The 20011-nt window shown below is 43.4% G+C and overlaps 1 protein-coding gene across 1 annotated transcript in view; it reads right to left on the reverse strand.

Moving 5' to 3' along the window:
• LOC121566897 (calsyntenin-2-like) overlaps nucleotides 1-20011 on the reverse strand; it is a 366362-nt gene that overhangs the window by 72126 nt on the left and 274225 nt on the right. The window contains exons 4-5 of the mRNA XM_041876806.1: nucleotides 5680-5888; nucleotides 370-519 (exon numbers count right to left, since the gene is read on the reverse strand). Of these exons, the coding sequence (XP_041732740.1) occupies nucleotides 370-519; nucleotides 5680-5888 (359 nt within the window). The remainder of the gene's footprint in view (nucleotides 1-369; nucleotides 520-5679; nucleotides 5889-20011) is intronic.

The following is a 20011-nucleotide window of genomic DNA, read 5'->3' on the forward strand; positions in this document are numbered from 1 at the left end:
GTGTGTGTGTGTGTGTTCTTAGAAGTTTGGATTCCTGTTCATACTTCTGAATGGATGAACGCTGTGAACACTTGCTGTTGTATTTCTGTAGCCTGTCTTGTGATATTCCTGACTTGTGAACAGGTGTTAAGAGCTGTATCAGCTGGGTTGATTTATATTATTTGACAGCCCTTTCCCAAAGGAGTGAGAGAGAGACAGAGAGAGAGAATTACAGACATGCACACCCATCCACAGAAATATACTTCAAAAGACAGAGATACTGATCGCTGACAGGTTTTAAGAGGTGCAAAACTGAATCAAAGGCATTAGGCGAGACACAGAAAGACACAGAGACAGACCCCACGGTTCAGCCCTCCTAATACTAATCACCTTGCCAGCCAGGTTTGCAGACAGGTTTGACGTCGATGTGTACCACCACGCTCTCTGTGGATCTCTTCTGTCCGCAGTCGAAGGCTGTGACCAGGACCTCATACTGTTGCTGCTTATCAAAGCTCAGCTTCTCTGTGTTCCTGATGTTACCTACGGAGGACAGGAGGGGTCAGAGGTCAGGTTCTCTATGTTCCTGGTGTTACCTACGGAGGACAGGAGAGGTCAGAGGTCATGGAAGGTCACAATCAATAGGCTACTGTCCATCATATGAACTGAATTAGAAATGTCGCAACCATTGCCGTCCCCAGGACACAGAATGTCTATGTGTGTCACGCCCTGACTCAGGGGACGCTTATATGTTGAGTCAGGGTATGTATATTCCTTGTTGTGCTTTTTCTATGTGTGGGATCTAGTATGTATAGTTCTATGTTGGCCGGTGTGGTTCCCAATCAGAGGCAGCTGTCGCTCGTTGTCTCTGATTGGGGATCATACTTAGGCAGCCTATTGGCACTGTCTAGTTGTGGGATCTTTTTCTGTGTAAGGTATGTTGTGTGTTCTACCTTGGACTTCACGTTTCGGTTGTTGTTTTGTCGTTGTGTTTAGAAGTTAATAAACATGTACGTATATCACGCTGCGCCTTGGTCTGACCCGTCATTCAACGAACGTGACAATGTGAGTGTGTACTTGTGAGTGAGTACGCGTGTGTGTGGTGGGGGGGGGGAATAATACTGCATTTGTGTACATATATTTACAGCCTTGCTTTGTATTGTCAGGGTAGACAAGGCTAGACAGCACAATGTCTAAGCGTTTAGCCTGACATTTGTAAATAGAATGAGTTCACAACCCTGAGTCTCAGTTTAGTGTTCACACTAGGCAGAAAGCATGGAGGGAGCTGTTGCAGTCCTAATGTGCTGCTTAATATTTGATGAGGTAGACTTCAGGCTGATGAGAACATGGCTGAATCAAACTGGGACTGAACATAACAGGCCGTTAAGCGTGTGTAGAATGTAGAATGCCATGAATTGTCCTCTAATGCTTGTTTTCAGCTATGTCAACGTGTAAGTTGATGTTATAATTGAAGGCGGGGGAATAGGCATCTCTGACAGGTGGAAAGCACTCTGCATTATTGTGTGTGTCTGACAGATGAGGCGACAGACAGTGAAATGGGATGAGGCTGCAGAACACACTCACTCACACACACACAATAATGCTTTCCATCTGACAGAGATTACTTGTTTTGGTATGTTGCATTGAAAGTGGCTAATATTGTGTTGATTCGATCACAATTCGCATGGTAGAGGGAAACGTTAAGTGTTAACTAAAAGGGAAAACTAGAAAGTTGAGTGCGTGGGCTGATATTTCTTCAGCGCGGCAGTCCTGGGGATCTGTGCGCCGTGCGCAGCTTAGAGGGAACATTGCTAGTGAGTGGTGCATGGGGCCTGGCCAGAGTGTTCTGTATGTCTGAGAGGATCACTCTGTCATTACCCTCAGAGAGAACCTGAGTGGCTTATTAGAACAGCTCAGAGAGAGAAAGATACAGAAAGAGAGAGCGAGTGGGAGAGGGAGAGATTGTCCTCTAATGCTTGTTTACAGCTACAGTATGTCAACTTGTTAACAGTTGTTAATTGTGAAAGCAGTTTTTCATACATTCACTATCATTTCTATTCTTCTAAAGTAGTGTCTCCATCTCTCCATCACAGATCATATCCCTACATACTGTACCGCTCCACCTGCACGTTATGTTGTTGTGTTCTGCAGCCACATCCCATTTCAGACACACTCACTCACACACAATAACGCAGAGTGCTTTCCACCTGACAGAGATGCCTATTCCCCCCTTTTCAATTATAGCATCAAGTTAAACATGCTTGTCAGCAGCCAAAACGTTCTGTGTTGGCTGACAACTGTGCAAAGCTAATAAAGGACATTTTTACCCTCCAACGTTTCCTCCTCTCTGTCCTCGTCTTCTCTCTCTCTCTCTCTCTCCTCCTCTCTGTCCTCGTCTTCTCTCTCTCTCCTCCTCCTCTCTGTCCTCGTCTTCTCTCTCTCTCCTCCTCCTCTCTGTCCTCGTCTTCTCTCTCTATCCTCCGCCTCTCTGTATCCTACTTTTATCTTTCTACATTTCTCTTTGATCTCTCTTTCCATCCTTCAGTCCATTATTCTCTCCTGTTTAGTTTCTCTTTTCTATCAGTCTCTTGTTCTGCCTTAATTCTCTCTCTCTCTCTCGCTCTCTCTCGCTCTCTCAAATTCAATTTAAGGGGCTTTATTGGCATGGGAAACATATGTTTACATTGCCAAAGCAAGTGAAATAGATAATAATCAAAAGTGAAATAATCAATCAAAAATTAACAGTAAACATTACACTCCCAAAAGAATAAAGACATTTCAAGTGTCATACTATGTCTATATACCGTGTTGTAATGATGTGCAAATAGTTAAAGTACAAAAGGGAAAATAAATAAACATAACTATAGCTTGTATATACAATGGTGTTCTTCACTGGTTGCCCTTTTCTTGTGGCAACAGGTCACAAATCTTGCTGCTGTGATGGCACAAGGTGGTATTTCACCCAATAGATATGGGAGTTTATCAAAATTGGATTTGTTTTTGAATTCTTTGTAGGTCTTTTTCATCTGAGGGAAATATGTATCTCTATGGTCATACATTTGGCAGGAAGTTAGGAAGTGCAGCTCAGTTTCCACCTCATTTTGTGGGCAGTGTGCACATAGTCTGTCTTCTCTTGAGAGCGAGGTCTGCCTTTGGCGGCCTTTCTCAATAGCAAGGCTATGCTTACTGAGTCTGTACATAGTCAAAGATTTCCTTAATTTGGGGTCAGTCATAGTGGTCAGGTATTCTGCCACTGTGTACTCTCTGTTTAGGGCCAAATATAATTCTAGTTTGATCTGTTTTTTTGTTAATTCTTAATTCTCACAACCATAAAGGGAAATGGGTTATATAACTGATTCAAGTATTTTTAAGATCCTAATTGTTATGTCGAATTTTATGTTCCTTTTGATGGCATATAAGGACTTTTTTGCCTTGTCTCTCAGACCGTTCACAGCTTTGTGGAAGTTACCTGTAGCGCTGATGTTTAGGCCGAGGTATGTATCATTTTTTGTGTGCTCTAGGGCAATGGTGTCTAGATGGAATTTGTATTTGTGGTCCTGGCAACTGGACCTTTTTTGGAACACCATTATTTTTGTCTTACTGAGATTTACTGTCAGGGCCCAGGTCTGACAATCTGTGCAGAAGATCTAGGTGCTGTTGTAGGACCTCCTTGGTTGGGGACAGAAGCACCAGATCATCAGCAAACAGTAAACATTTGACTTCAGATTCTAGTAGGGTGAGGCCGGGTGCTGCAGACTGTTGTAGTGCCCTCGCCAATTCGTTGATTTATATGTTGCAGAGGGCTGGGTTTAAGCTGCATCCCAGTCTCACCCCCCGGCCCTGTGGAAAGAAATGTGTTTTTTTGCCAATTTTAACCACACACTTGTTGTTTGTGTACATGGATTTTATAATGTCGTATGCTTTCCCCCCCAACACCACTTTCCATCAATTTGTATAACAGGCCTTCATGCCAAATTGAGGCAAAAGCTTTTTTTAAATCAACAAAGCATGAGAAGACTTTGCCTTTGTTTTGGTTTGTTTGTTTGTCAATTAGGGTGTGCAGGGTGAATATGTGGTCTGTCGTACGGTAATTTGGTAAAAAGCCCATTTGACATTTGCTCAGTACATTGTTTTCACTGAGGAAATGGATGAGTCTGCTGTTAATGATAATGCAGAGGATTTTCCCAAGGTTGTTGTTGACGCATATCCCACGGTAGTTATTGGGGTCAGATTTGTCTCCACTTTTGAGGATTGGGGTGATCAGTCCTTGGTTCCAAATATTGGGGAATATGCCAAAGCTGAGGATGATGTTAAAGAGTTTAAGTATAGCCAATTGGAATTTGTAGTCTGTAAATTGTATCATTTCATTTAAGATACCATCAACTCCACAGGCCTTTCTGGGTTGGAGGGTTTGTATTTTGTCCTGTAGTTCATTCAATGTAATTGGAGAATGCAGTGGGTTCTGGTAGTCTTTAATAGTTGATTCTAAGACTTTTATTTGATAATGTATATGTTTTTGCTGTTTGTTCTTTGTTATAGGGCCAAAAAGATTGGAGAGGTAGTTTACCCATACATCTCCGTTTTGGATAGATCTCTTCATGTTGTTATTTGTTTTCCAATTTTCCCAGAAGTGGTTAGATTCTATGGATTCTTCAATTACATTGAGCTGATTTCTGACGCGCTGTTCCTTCTTTTTCCATAGTGTATTTCTGTATTATTTTAGGGATTCACCAAAGGGAAGGCGTAGGCTCAGGTTTTCTGGGTCTCTATGTTTTTGGTTGGATAGGTTTCAGAATTTCTTTTAGGTTTTAGCATTCTTCATCAAACCATTTGTCATTGTTATTAATTTTCTTAGGTTGTTTGCTTGACATTTTTAGATTTGATAGGGAAGCTGAGAGGTCAAATATACTGTTTTCTACTGTCAAGTTTACACCTTTATTATTACAGTGAAACATTTTGTCCAGGAAATTGTCTAGAAGGGATTGAATTTGTCGTTGCCTAATAGTTTATTGGTAGATTTCACCACTACTTTCCTTCCATCTATACAATGTCTTAATATTATTCAGTTACTTTGGCTTTTATGCCTCATGATTGAGCATAGCTCTGTTCAAGTAGAGTGTGATTTTGCTCTCTCTCTCTCTCTCTCTCTCTCTCTCTCTCTCTCTCTCTCTCTCTCTCTCTCTCTCTCTCTCTCTCTCTCTCTCTCTCTCTCTCTCTCTCTCTTTTTTTTTTCTCTCTCTCTTTTTTTTTTTTTTTTTTTTTTTTTTTTTTTTTTTTTTTTTTTTTTTTTTTTTTTTTTTTTTTCTCACTTTCTATCTCTGTGGGTAATGACACCGAATGATCCTCTCAGACATACAGGACACTCTGGCCAGGCCCCATGCAACACTCACTCTGCATTTGACTCTAAACGAGCATGCCAAAGAAAACAATGGGACTGGAGCCTGTGACGCCACCTTCACTCCATTTTGGATTAAGAGCAGGAAGGAGAGGACATGACAGTAGGCAGTAAAGTGCTTGTGATCTGATTTGTGGAGATTGAAGGGGCAGTCTTGAGTCTTGAAGCAGTGGGCAACGTTGTCCCTGATATCTCTGGCCACAGAGAGCATCCTGTACCTCAGGGAGGGACATCTGTCAAAGTGTTTACTTGTGTGTGTGCACAGGCTTGTGTGTGTGGTCATGATGCAGTCCAAAGCATTTACTAACCATTGCGGTCGATGGCGAAGGGTGTGTTGGTGGTGGTGATCTGGTAGTTACAGATCTGGCTGTACTGTTGAGAACAGTCCTGGTCTGTAGCCTCCACCTGCAGGATGCTGTCATAGATTTTCCCCTCTGTCACTGCCGCGTGGTACTGGGCCTCCCGGAACACTGGAGAGAACTCATTCACATCATTCACCTGGATGTGTACCACCGCCCTGTGGACACCCGGGGGAGACAGAGAAGACAGAGGAGAAAGGAGCCAAAGGTCAAGGCAGGATAAAGTTTTTAAAAAAAACTCTGGTTAGAGTGGATACGAGTAATTCAAGGGATGCCATGCAGGGTTTCGCAAAAAGGTGCAGGGTTTCCCAGCAAGGGATTGGGGTTCCCTTCACCGCAGTAACTCTACTCTCAGCACATCTGATTTAGTTTATCATCAAGACCATTGGTTAGTTCAATCAGGTGTGCTGGTGGTGGAACAGAACATATGGAATGGCTGGGGGACCCAAGGAATGGGTTGGGAAATATTGCAAGAAGCAGTAAGAGCCTGTTGGCTGAGGCTTCTTTTATATGTTGTTGTGGTTAAGGTGACTTGACAAGATCCTTTGACAAGATTTACTCTAATGCCTTTGGCTAGTTAACCCAATGATACCAGGGTAATCTAATGCCTTCTGATGAATAACCATCTGGCTAGTTAACCCAATGCCAGACAGGGTAATGCTAAGTGCTAGCCCCAACAGTAACAGTGCCACAGCCAGACAAGGTAATGCTAAGTGCTAGCCCCAGCAGTAACAGTGCCACAGCCAGACAGGGTAATGCTAAGTGCTAGCCCCAGCAGTAACAGTGCCACAGCCAGACAGGGTAATGCTAAGTGATAGCCCCAGCAGTAACAGTGCCACAGCCAGACAAGGTAATGCTAAGTGCTAGCCCCAGCAGTAACAGTGCCACAGCCAGACAGGGTAGTACTAGCCCCAGCAGTAACAGTGCCACAGCCAGACAGGGTAATGCTAAGTGCTAGCCCCAGCAGTAACAGTGCCACAGCCAGACAAAGTAATGCTAAGTGCTGGCCTCAGCAGTAACAGTGCCACACCCAGACAGTACTGTATGTAGCATCAGCACCAGTGGTGAGCAGTAAATCTCTCTGCAGCTTGTTCTGTCATATTAATGTGCCACTCTCATAAACATCTCCCCCTCCTCCCCAGACCCCCCTCTTGACGGAGGCAAACATATGTTACACACCACTGGGGTTTAGAGGGGGGTAGAGGAGGGAGGGAGGGACGGAAGGGGAGTGGCACAGCCACACATCTGGCTGAAAACAGACGCCTGACTTCCCTCCCTTATCTACTGGGTGAAAAACCACAGTTTGCCATCACAGCTGCAAGATTTGTGACCTGTTGCCACAAGAAAAGGGCAACCAGTGAAGAACAAACACCATTGTAAATACAACCCATATTTATGTTTATTTATTTTCCCATTTGTACTTTAACTATTTGCACATTGTTACAACACTGTATATATACATAATATGACATTTGAAATGTCTTTATTCTTTTGAAACTTCTGAGTGTAATGTTTACTGTTAATATTTATTGTTTATTTCACTTTTGTTTACTATCTACTTCACTTGCTTTGGCAATGTTAACACACGTTTCCCATGCCAATAAAGCCCTTAAATTGAAATTGAATTGAGAGAGAGAGAGAGAGAGAGACCTCTTCATTAAATAACCCCACAGAGCAACCCCAAGCAGAAAGTCAACTTCCCAGCACAGAGTACTACTCCCTCATTGAAATGAAGGATAAATTCACCCAGCTGGAGGTAAGGCAGGTGGAGCTGGAACAGCAGGTGAACACACTCCAGTCAGCACAGACCCAGACAACAGTCCAGCACAACAACACCCCCTTAACTAGACCTGGAGCGCTGGAGGTAGAGAGAGACATGTCTGCACTCTGGACTGTGGTGAGACAACATCAACAGGAGAGGATCAGAGTGCTGGAGGAGAAGGTGAGAACGATGACGGGTGACATAGAACAACCCATTAGAGAGCTGGCCAACCCCGCAGGGAAGCCAGCAGAACAGCCCACCTCAGATCCTGGCCATAGTCTCGACACCGCAGCAGAACAGTACATCCTAGACCCTGACCATAGCCTCGACATCACAGCCAGACAAACAAATGAAGAACCCCAAGCCCTGGGGACCCCAGCCCCTCTGAGCAACCCCCCTGTCAGACACCCTAATAGCCCTCATGACGACCCCCCCACACCCACTGAGGACATACACAAGCCACAGATTGTACTCCTTATGGACTCAAACAGGAAATACATACAAGAAAATAAACTTTTTCCAAAACACACAGTGTCTAAACTCTGGTGTCCAAACACCCAGCGCGCCCTAGACCTTCTGTCTGAGGACCGACTAGGATCACCCAGCCATATAATAATACACACAGGCACTAACAACCTGAGAACACAGCAAGAAAGGTTGCCCACAGCACTTAAGGGAGTGATAGAAAAAGCTTCTTCTACTTTCCCCAACGCACAAGTGGTTATCTCAATCCTGTTACCACGAAAATACTTCCACCCTGCTACCATACAGCGGGTAAACGCAAGTATTTCCCGTGACTGTGCATCAAAACCAAATGTCTACCTGGCCCACCACTCCACCCTGGACGTGAACAGCCTTTATGACCAGGTCCACCTATACAAGGCAGCAGTGCCCACCATCGCCCAGACCCTAAAGGATATCGCCCTCAATTGCAGACCCAACACCTCACACAGGAGCAACAGATCGCCCTCAATCGCACCCCCCCCCCAGGACCTATACATAGAGGACCCCCGCAGAGAGGACCTACATCCAGACCACAGCACCATCAGCCACATCTACACCCCCACCCCCACCAATTAACTCCCCCCCATGTCAACCATGCCCACACCCCATTTAGGCCCCCTCAGATCAGACCTATGTCCCTCCTACCCACCCCAAGCCCCCCACTCCCACAAAGAGTGCCTCAACATGAAAGTCACACATACGCCCAGGCTGTGAGCAGGCAAACAGGCCCAACACCCACTCTTACACTAGCCCAAGCCAATGGCATGTACCAGATGCTCAGCAGGCTCTGCTCACAATTACTGGCCTGAGGCCAAACCACACAACCAACAACATTAGACACTTTATGGAACACAAAGCCTTCACTATTTCATCCTGGAATATCCAAGGCCTGAGGTCACCTGCCTTTGGCCTAAAGAGCAGGAATCTGGACTTCACCAAAGAAATCGGAAATACAGACATTGTCATCCTAGAAGAAACATGGTATAGAGGAGACGGACACAATGGTTGCCCTCTAGGTTACGAAGAGCTGGTAGTCCCATCCACCAAACTACAAGGTGTGAAACAGGGAAGGGACTCAGGGGGTATGCTAATTTGGTATAGAGCAGACCTAACTCACTCTATTAAATTAATCAAAACAGGAACATTTTACATTTGGTTAGAAATTCAAAAGGAAATTATCTCAACAGAGAAAAATGTCCTCCTGTGTGCTACCTATATCCCCCCATTAGAATCCCCATACTTTAATGAAGACAGCTTCTCCATCCTGGAGGGGGAAATCAATCATTTCCAGACCCAGGGACATGTATTAGTCTGTGGCGACCTAAATGCCAGAACTGGACAAGAACCTGATACCCTCAGCACACAGGGGGACAAACACCTACCTGGAGGTGACAGCATTCCCTCCCCCATATGCCCCCCTAGGCACAACTATGACAACATAACCAACAAAAACGGGTCACGACTCCTGCAGCGCTGTCGCACACTGGGTATGTACATAGTCAATGGTAGCCTTCGAGGGGACTCCTATGGTAGGTACACCTATAGCTCATCTCTTGGCAGTAGTACTGTAGACTACTTTATCACTGACCTCAACCCAGAGTCTCTCAGAGCGTTTACAGTCAGCCCACTGACACCCCTATCAGACCACAGCAAAATCACAGTCTACTTGAACAGAGCAATATTCAATCATGAGGCATCAAAGCCAAAGGAACTGAATAATATTAAGAAATGCTATAGATGGAAGGAAAGTATTGTTGAAACCTACCAAAAAACAATTAGGCAACAACAAATTCAATACCTCCTAGACAATTTCCTGGACAAAATGAAGGTGTAAACTTGGCAGTAGAACACCTAAACAGTATATTTGACCTCTCAGCTTCCCTATCAAATCTAAAAATGTCAAGCAGACAACCTATGAAAATTAACAACAATGACAAATGGTTTGATGAAGAATGCAAAAACCTAAGAAAGAAATTGAGAAACCTATCCAACCAAAAACATAGAGACCCAGAAAACCTGAGCCTACGCCTTCACTATGGTGAATCACTAAAACAATACAGAAATACACTATGGAAAAAGAAGGAACAGCATGTCAGAAATCAGCTCAATGTAATTGAAGAATCCATAGACTCTAACCACTTCTGGGAAAATTTGAAAACACTAAACAAACAACAACACAAAGAGCTATCTATCCAAAATGGAGATGTATGGGTAAACCACTTCTCCAATCTTTTTGGCCCTATAACAGAGAACAAACAGCAAAAAAATATACATGATGAAATGCAAATCTTAGAATCAACTATTAAAGACTACCAGAACCCACTGGATTCTCCAGTTACATTGAATGAACTACAAAGGCAAAGTCTTCTCATGCTTTGTTGATTTCAAAAAAGATTTTGACTCAATTTGGCATGAGGGTCTGCTATACCAATTGATGGAAAGTGGGGTTGGGGGAAAAACATACAACATTATAAAATCCATGTACAAAAACAACAAGTGTGCGGTTAAAATTGGCAAAAAAACATACATTTCTTTCCACAGGGCCGTGGGGTGAGACAGGGATGCAGTTTAAGCCCCACCCTCTTCAACATATATATCAACGAATTGGCGAGGGCACTAGAACAGTCTGCAGCACCCGGCCTCACCCTACTAGAATCTGAAGTCAAATGTCTACTGTTTGCTGATGATCTGGTGCTTCTGTCACCAACCAAGGAGGGCATACAGCAGCACCTAGATCTTCTGCACAGATTCTGTCAGACCTGGGCCCTGACAGTAAATCTCAGTAAGACAAAAATAATGGTGTTCCAAAAAAGGTCCAGTTGCCAGGACCACAAATACAAATTCCATCTAGACACCGTTGCCCTAGAGCACACAAAAAACTATACATACTTCGGCCTAATCGTCAACGCCACAGGTAACTTCCACAAAGCTGTGAACGATCTGAGAGACAAGGCAAGAAGGGCCTTCTATGCCATCAAAAGGAACATAAAATTTGACATACCAATTAGGATCTGGCTAAAAATACTTGAATCAGTTATAGAACCCATTTCCCTTTATGGTTCTGAGGTCTGGGGTCCGCTCACCAACCAATAATTCACAAAATGGGACAAACACCAAATTGAGAGTCTGCATGCAGAATTCTGCAAAAACATCCTCCGTGTACAACGTAAAACACCAAATAATGCATGCAGAGCAGAATTAGGCCAATACCCGCTAATTATCAAAATCCAGAAAAGAGCCGTTAAATTCTATAACCACTTAAAAGGAAGCAATTCCCAAACCTTCCATAACAAAGCCATCACCTACAGAGAGATGAACTTGGAGAAGAGTCCCCTAAGTAAACTGGTCCTGGGGCTCTGTTCACGAACACAAACAGACCCCACAGAGCCCCAGGACAACAACAACAACAACAACACAATTAGACCCAACCAAATCATGAGAAAACAAAAAGAGAATTACTTGACACATTGGAAAGAACAAACAAAAAAACAGAGCAAACTAGAATGCTATTTGGCCCTAAACAGAGAGTACACAGTGGCAGAATACCTGACCACTGTGACTGACCCAAACTTAAGGAAAGCGTTCACTATGTACAGACTCAGTGAGCATAGCCTTGCTATTGAGAAAGGCCAACGTAGGCAGACCTGGCTCTCAAGAGAAGACAAGCTATGTGCACACTGCCCACAAAATGAGGTGGAAACTGAGCTGCACTTCCTAACCTCCTGCCAAATGTATGACCATATTAGAGACACATATTTCCCTCAGATTACAGCGATCCACAAAGATTTCGAAAACAAACCCAATTTTGATAAACTCCCTTATCTACTGGGTGAAAAACCACAGTGTGCCATCACAGCTGCAAGATTTGTGACCTGTTGCCACAAGAAAAGGGCAACCAGTGAAGAACAAACACCATTGTAAATACAACTAATATTTATGTTCATTTATTTTCCCATTTGTACTTTAACTATTTGCACATTGTTACAACACTGTATATATACATAATATGACATTTGAAATGTCTTTATTCTTTTAAACTTCTGAGTGTAATGTTTACTGTTAATATTTATTGTTTATTTCACTTTTGTTTACTATCTACTTCACTTGCTTTGGCAAAGTTAACATACGTTTCCCATGCCAATAAAGCCCTTAAATTGAAATTGAATTGAAATTTAAATTGAGCGAGCGAGAGAGAGAGAGATAGAAAGAGAGAGAGTGTGTGCATGTGTGTGTGTGTGTGCGTGCGTGCGTGTGTGTGTGTGTGTGCATTGGGGCCAGACCAGCTCCAGCCTCAAGCCATCCCCTGCTCCCTGGGTACAACACAACACAAAGCTGATGAAGAAAGATCCAACATAGGCAAGGGGAAACCTAAAAAGACAACACTGGATTCAAATGACCAAAGGGTGCAGAAAATCTCACACCATGAGAGTCTGTATTATCGAATAAAGACAGAACCCAATGGGGTCTTGTAGGCTACAGTTGAAGTCGGAAGTTTACATAAACCTAGCCAAATACATTTAAACTCAGTTTTTCACAATTCCTGACATTTAATCCTAGTAAAAATTACCTGTCTTAGGTCAGTAAGGATCACCACTTTATTTTAAGAATGTGAAATGTCAGAATAATAGTAGAGAGAATGATTTATTTCAGCTTTTATTTCTTTCATCACATTCCCAGTGGGTCAGAAGTTTACATACACTCAATTAGTATTTGGTAGCATTACCTTTAAATTGTTTAACTTGGGTCAAACGTTTCAGGTAGCCTTCCACAAGCTTTCCACAATAAGTTCCTCCTGACACAGCTGGTGTAACTGAGTCAGGTTTGTAGGCCTCCTTGCTCGCACACGCTTTTTCAGTTCTGCCCACACATTTTCTATAGGATTACGGTCAGGGCTTGGTGATGGCTACTCCAATACCTTGACTTTGTTGTCCTTAAGCAATTTTCCCACAACAGTATGCTTGGGGTCATTGTCCATTTGGAAGACCCATTTGCGACCAAGCTTTAACTTCCTGACTGATGTCTTGAGATGTTGTTTGAATATATCCACATAATTTTCCTTCCTCATGATGCCATCTATTTTGTGAAGTGCACCAGTTCCTCCTGCAGCAAAGCACCCCCACAGCATGATGCTGCCCCGTGTTTCACGGTTGGGATGGTGTTCTTCGGCTTGCAAGCTTTCCTCTTTTTCCTCCAAACATAACGATGATCATTATGGCCAAACAGTTCTATTTTTGTTTCATCAGACCAGAGGACATTTCTCCAAAAAGTACAATCTTTGTTCCCATGTGCAGTTGCAAACTGTAGTTTGGCTTTTTTATGGCGGTTTTGGAGCAGTGGCTTCTTCCTTGCTGAGCGGCCTTTCAGGTTATGTCGATATAGGACTCGTTTTACTGTGGATATAGATACTTTTGTACCTGTTTCCTCCAGCATCTTCACAAGGTCCTTTGCTGTTGTTCTGGGATTGGTTTCGCATCAAAGTACGTTAATCTCTAGGAGACCGAACGCGTCTCCTTCCTGAGCGGTATGATGGCTGCGTGGTCCCATGGTGTTTATACTTGCGTACTATTGTTTGTACAGATGAACGTGGTACCTTCAGGCATTTGGAAATTGCTCCCAAGGATGAACCAGTCTTTTCTGAGGTCTTGGCTGATTTCTTTTGATTTTCCCATGATGTCAAGCAAAGAGGCACTGAGTTTGAAGGTAGGCCTTGAAATACATCCACAGGTACGCCTCCAATTGACTCAAATGATTTCAATTAGCCTATCAGAAGTTCTAAAGCCATGACATAATTTTCTGGAATTTTCCAAGCTGTTTAAAGGCACAGTCAACTTAGTGTATGTAAACTTCTGACCCACTGGAATTGTGATACAGTGAATTATAAGTGAAATAATCTGTCTGTAAACAACTGTTGGAAAAATGACTTGTGTCATGCACAAAGTAGATGTCCTAACCGACATGCCAAAACTATAGTTCGTTTACAAGAAATGTGTGGAGTGGTTGAAAAACGATTGTTAATGACACCAACCTAAGTGTATGTAAACTTCCGACTTCAACTGTACATGACAATATAGAGACCAATCCATTTCAATCCAAAGGAAGGTGTATCTACACTGGGGGAAAAAAGTATTTAGTCAGCCACCAATTGTGCAAGTTCTCCCACTTAAAAAGATGAGAGAGGCCAGTAATTTTCATCATAGGTACACGTCAACTATGACAGACAAATTGAGAAAAAAAATCCAGAAATTCACATTGTAGGATTTTTAATGAATTTATTTGCAAATTATGGTGGAAAATAAGTATTTGGTCACCTACAAACAAGCAAGATTTCTGACTCTCACAGACCTGTAACTTCTTCTTTAAGAGGCTCCTCTGTCCTCCACTTGTTACCTGTATTAATGGCACCTGTTTGAACTTGTTATCAGTATAAAAGACACCTGTCCACAACCTCAAACAGTCACACTCCAAACTCCACTATGGCCAAGATCAAAGAGCTGTCAAAGGACACCAGAAACAAAATTGTAGACCTGCACCAGGCTGGGAAGACTGAATCTGCAATAGGTAAGCAGCTTGGTTTGAAGAAATCAACTGTGGGAGCAATTATTAGGAAATGGAAGACATACAAGACCACTGATAATCTCCGTCGATCTGGGGCTCCACGCAAGATCTCACCCCGTGGGGTCAAAATAATCACAAGAACGGTGAGCAAAAATCCCAGAACCACACGGGGGGAGCTAGTGAATGACCTGCAGAGAGCTGGGACCAAAGTAACAAATCCTACCATCAGTACCACACTACGCCGCCAGGGACTCAAATCCTGCAGTGCAAGACGTGTCCCCCTGCTTAAGCCAGTACATGTCCAGGCCCGTCTGAAGTTTGCTAGAGTGCATTTGGATGATCCAGAAGAGGATTGGGAGAATGTCATATGGTCAGATGAAACCAACATAGAACTTTTTGGTAAAAACTCAACTCGTCGTGTTTGGAGGACAAAGAATGCTGAGTTGCATCCAAAGAACACCATACCTACTGTGAAGCATGGGGGTGGAAACATCATGCTTTGGGACTGCAAAGGGACCAGGACGACTGATCCGTGTAAAGGAAAGAATGAATGGGGCCATGTATCGTGAGATTTTGAGTGAAAACCTCCTTCCATCAGCAAGGGCATTGAAGATGAAACGTGGCTGGGTCTTTCAGCATGACAATGATCCCAAACACACCGCCCGGGCAACAAAGGAGTGGCTTCGTAAGAAGCATTTCAAGGTCCTGGAGTGGCCTAGCCAGTCTCCAGATCTCAACCCCATAGAAAATCTTTGGAGGGAGTTGAAAGTTCGTGTTGCCCAGCGACAGCCCCAAAACATCACTGCTCTAGAGGAGATCTGCATGGAGGAATGGGCCAAAATACCAGCAACAGTGTGTGAAAACCTTGTGAAGACTTACAGAAAACGTTTGACCTGTGTCATTGCCAACAAAGGGTATATAACAAAGTATTGAGAAACTTTTGTTATTGACCAAATACTTATTTTCCACCATAATTTGCAAATATATTCATAAGAAATCCTACAATGTGATTTTCTGAATTTATTTTCCTCATTTTGTCTTTCATAGTTGACGTGTACCTTTGATGAAAATTATAGGCCTCTCTCATCTTTTTAAGTGGGAGAACTTGCACAATTGGTGGCTGACTAAATACTTTTTTTCCCCACTGTATATATGACAAGGTAATCCTAGGCTTTCTTAGGCCTGACGTTGGGCCTTTTCTCTCCCCGTCAGCAGACCCCTAGAGTAGTGCTTCCACCATGACATGTGTCAGATACTACAGATGTAGGATCTTAATTTGATCACTCTGTTGTAGGATAACTTTCCTGCAATACAGGAAATGTTTCAAAGCGGAAATGACAAACTGTAGAAGCCATTTTAAAATGTAGATTTCTTTGTCATTGACCTACACACAATACCCCACAATGTCAAAGTGGAATTAAAAATGAAAAGCTGAAATGTCTTGAGCCAATAAGTATTCAACCCCTTTGGTATGGCAAGCCTAAATAAGTTCAGGAGTAAAAATCTGCTTAACAAGTCACATAATAAGTTGCATGGACTCACTCTGGGTGCATTAATAGTGTTTAACATGATTTTTCAATGACTATCTCATCTCTGTACCCCAAACATACAATTATCTGTAAGGTCCCTCAGTCGAGCAGTGAATTTCAACCACAAATTCAACCACAAAGAACAGGGAGGTTTTCCAATGCCTCGCAAAGAAGGGCACTTATTGGTAGATGGGTGTAAAAAAAAAAAGAAGCAGACACTGAATATCCCTTTGAGCATGGTGAAGTTATTAATTACACTTTGTCACTTTGTACACCCAGTCACTTCAAAGATACAGGCGTCCTTCTTAGCTCAGTTGCCGGAGAGGAAGGAAACCGCTCAGGGATTTCCCCATGAGGCCAATGGTGACTTTAAAACAGTTACAGAGTTTAACGGCTGTGATAGGAGGAAACTGAGGATGGATCAACAACATTGTAGTTACTTCACAATACTAACCTAATTGACTGAGAGAAAATAAGGAAGCCTGTACAGAATACAAATATTCCAAAACATGCATCCTGTTTGCAACAAGGCACTAAAGTAATACTGCAAAGTACTATGTTTGGGGCAAATCCAATACAACACAGTACCTAGTAATACTCTCCATATTTTCCAGCATATTGGTAGCTGCATCATGTTATGGGTATGCTTGCAATCGTTAAGGACTGGGGAGTTTTTCAGGATAAAAAATAAACGGAATGGAGCTAAGCAGAGGCAAAATCTTAGAGGAAAACCTAGTTTAGTCTGCTTTCCACCAGACACTAGGAGATGAATTCACCTTTCAGCAGGACAATAACCTAAAACACAAGGCCAAATCTATACTGGAGTTGCTTACCAAGAAGACAGTGAATGTTCCTCAGTGGCCGAGTTACAGTTTTGACTTAAATCTACTTGAAAATATATGGTAAGACCTGACAATGGTTGTATAGCAATGATCAACAACGAATTTGACAGAGCTTGACGAATACAGGTGTAGAAAGCTCTTGGAGACTAACCCAGAAAGACTCACAGCTTTAATCACTGCCAAAGGTGCTTCTATAAAGTATTGACTCAGGGGTGTAAATTAGATACTTCTGTATTTAATTTTCAATAAATGTGAAGAACTTTCTCAAAGCATGTTTTCACTTGGTCATTATGGAGTATTTTGTGTAGATGGGTGAAGAAAAAAATAATATTTAATCCATTTTGAATTCAGGCTGTAACAACAAAATGTGGAATATATCGATGGGTATGAATACTTTCTGAAGGCACTGTGTATCACAATGCACCATGATAGCTTATGCTAATGAGTGACAGCTCATTATGCTAATTGGCTCACATCCTCTTCGCTTGTGTGTGTGTTTGTCCGTATGTGTATGCTTGTCGGTACGTGTATGTGTGTGTGTGTGTATGTACAGTGGGGAGAACAAGTATTTGATACACTGCTGATTTTGCAGGTTTTCCTACTTACAAAGCATGTAGAGGTCTGTCATTTTTATCATAGGTACACTTCAACTGTGAGAGACGGAATCTAAAACAAAAATCCAGAAAATCACATTTTATGATTTTTAAGTAATTAATTTGCATTTTATTGCATGACATAAGTATTTGATCACCTACCAACCAGTAAGAATTCCGGCTCTCACAGACCTGTTAGTTTTTCTTTAAGAAGCTCTCCTGTTCTCCACTCATTACCTGTATTAACTGCACCTGTTTGAACTTGTTACCTGTATAAAAGACACATGTCCACACACTCAATCAAACAGACTCCAACCTCTCCACTATGGCCAAGACCAGAGAGCTGTGTAAGGACATCAGTGATAAAAGTGTAGACCTGCACAAGGCTGGGATGGGCTACAGGACAATAGGCAAGCAGCTTGGTGAGAAGGTAACAACTGTTGGCGCAATTATTAGAAATTGGAGGTAGTTCAAGATGATGGTCAATCAACCTCGGTCTGGGGCTCCATGCAAGATCTCACCTCGTGGGGCATCAATGATCATGAGGAAGGTGAGGGATCAGCCCAGAACTACACGGCAGGACCTGGTCAATGACTTGAAGAGAGCTGGGACCACAGTCTCAAAGAAAACCATTAGTAACACACTACGCCGTCATGGATTAAAATCCTGCAGCGCACGCAAGGTCCCCCTGCTCAAGCCAGCGCATGTCCAGGCCCGTATGAAGTTGCCAATGACCATCTGGATGATCCAGAGGAGGAATGGGAGAAGGTCATGTGGTCTGATGAGACAAAAATAGAGCTTTTTGGTCTAAACTCCACTCGCCGTGTTTGGAGGAAGAGGAAGGATGAGTACAACCCCAAGAACACCATCCCAACCGTGAAGCATGGAGGTGGAAACATCATTCTTTGGGGATGCTTTTCTGCAAAGGGGACAGGATGACTGCACCGTATTGAGGGGATGATGGATGGGGCCATGTATCACGAGATCTTGGCCAACAACCTCCTTCCCTCAGTAAGAGCATTGAAGATGGGTCGTGGCTGGGTCTTCCAGCATGACAACGACCCGAAACACACAGCCAGGGCAACTAAGGAGTGGCTCCGTAAGAAGTATCTCAAGGTCCTGGGGTGGCCTAGCCAGTCTCCAGACCTGAACCCAATAGAACATCTTTGGAGGGAGCTGAAAGTCTGTATTGCCCAGCGACAGCCCCGAAACCTGAAGGATCTGGAGAAGGTCTGTATGGAGGAGTGGGCCAAAATCCCTGCTGCAGTGTGTGCAAACCTGGTCAACACCTACAGGAAACGTATGATCTCTGTAATTGCAAACAAAGGTTTCTGTACCAAATATTAAGTTCTGCTTTTCTGATGTATCAAATACTCATGTCATGCAATAAAATGCAAATGAATTACTTAAAAATCATACAATGTGATTTTCTGGATTTTTTTAGATTCCGTCTCTCACAGTTGAAGTGTACCTATGATAAAAATTACAGACCTCTACATGCTTTGTAGGTAGGAAAACCTGCAAAATCGGCAGTGTATCAAATACTTGTTCTCCACACTGTATATGTCTGTCTCTGTGTGTGTGCACATGTTTGTGTGTGTGTGAGTGAGTGTTCATGTGTGTGTGTGTGTGTGTGTGCATGTGCGTGTGTGTCGATCCTCTCAGCTGCGAGGAGGTGCTGCCATCCGTTTAGAGAATTAGTCGTTCCCAAACCTCCGGCACAGGGAGGTGAGGAACTCACGGCCTTCTCAGAATCACAAGTGACAAGTTTAATAACCGCTGCACGACAACCACTGCACGGGCAGAAACATGCCGGCTTTAGAATGAGTTGTCTAGATTAGCCCTGCAAGTCACTCTGGAGTCTGGAAAACCAGGAGGTCAGGGGTTAACATCCTAGATGAGCTGCTACTACCGTCGCTGACCGGGGCACTAAACCTCTTCCAACAGCCCTCCTCCAACAGCCATCCAGCACTTAACCCATGTAATCTCCGGCGCTGCTCACTCTTGGATTACATCCTACCTGACAGGTCGCTCCTACCAGGTGGCGTGACGAGAATCTGTCTCCGCACCATGTGCTCTCACCACTGGTGTCCCCCAGGGCTCAGTTCTAGGCCCTCTCCTATTCTGTCTATACACCAAGTCACTTGGCTCTGTCATATCCTCACAGGGTCTCTCCTATCATTGCTACGCAGACGACACACAATTCATTTTCTCCTTTCCCCACTTCTGATAACCATGTGGCGAATCGCATCTCTGCATGTCTGGCGGACATATCAGTGTGGATGTCGGATCACCACCTCAAGCTGAATCTCGGCAAGACGGAGCTGCTCTTCCTCCCAGGGAAGGACTGCCTGCTCCATGATCTCGCCATCATGGTTGACAACTCCATTGTGTCCTCCTCCCAGAGTGCAAGGAACCTTGGCGTGACCCTGGACAACACCATGTCGTTCTCCGCCAACATCAAAGCGGTGACGCGATCCTGCAGGTTCATGCTCT

Source organism: Coregonus clupeaformis, chromosome 5 (genome assembly GCF_020615455.1).
Source record: "Coregonus clupeaformis isolate EN_2021a chromosome 5, ASM2061545v1, whole genome shotgun sequence".
Taxonomy (NCBI): domain Eukaryota; kingdom Metazoa; phylum Chordata; class Actinopteri; order Salmoniformes; family Salmonidae; genus Coregonus; species Coregonus clupeaformis.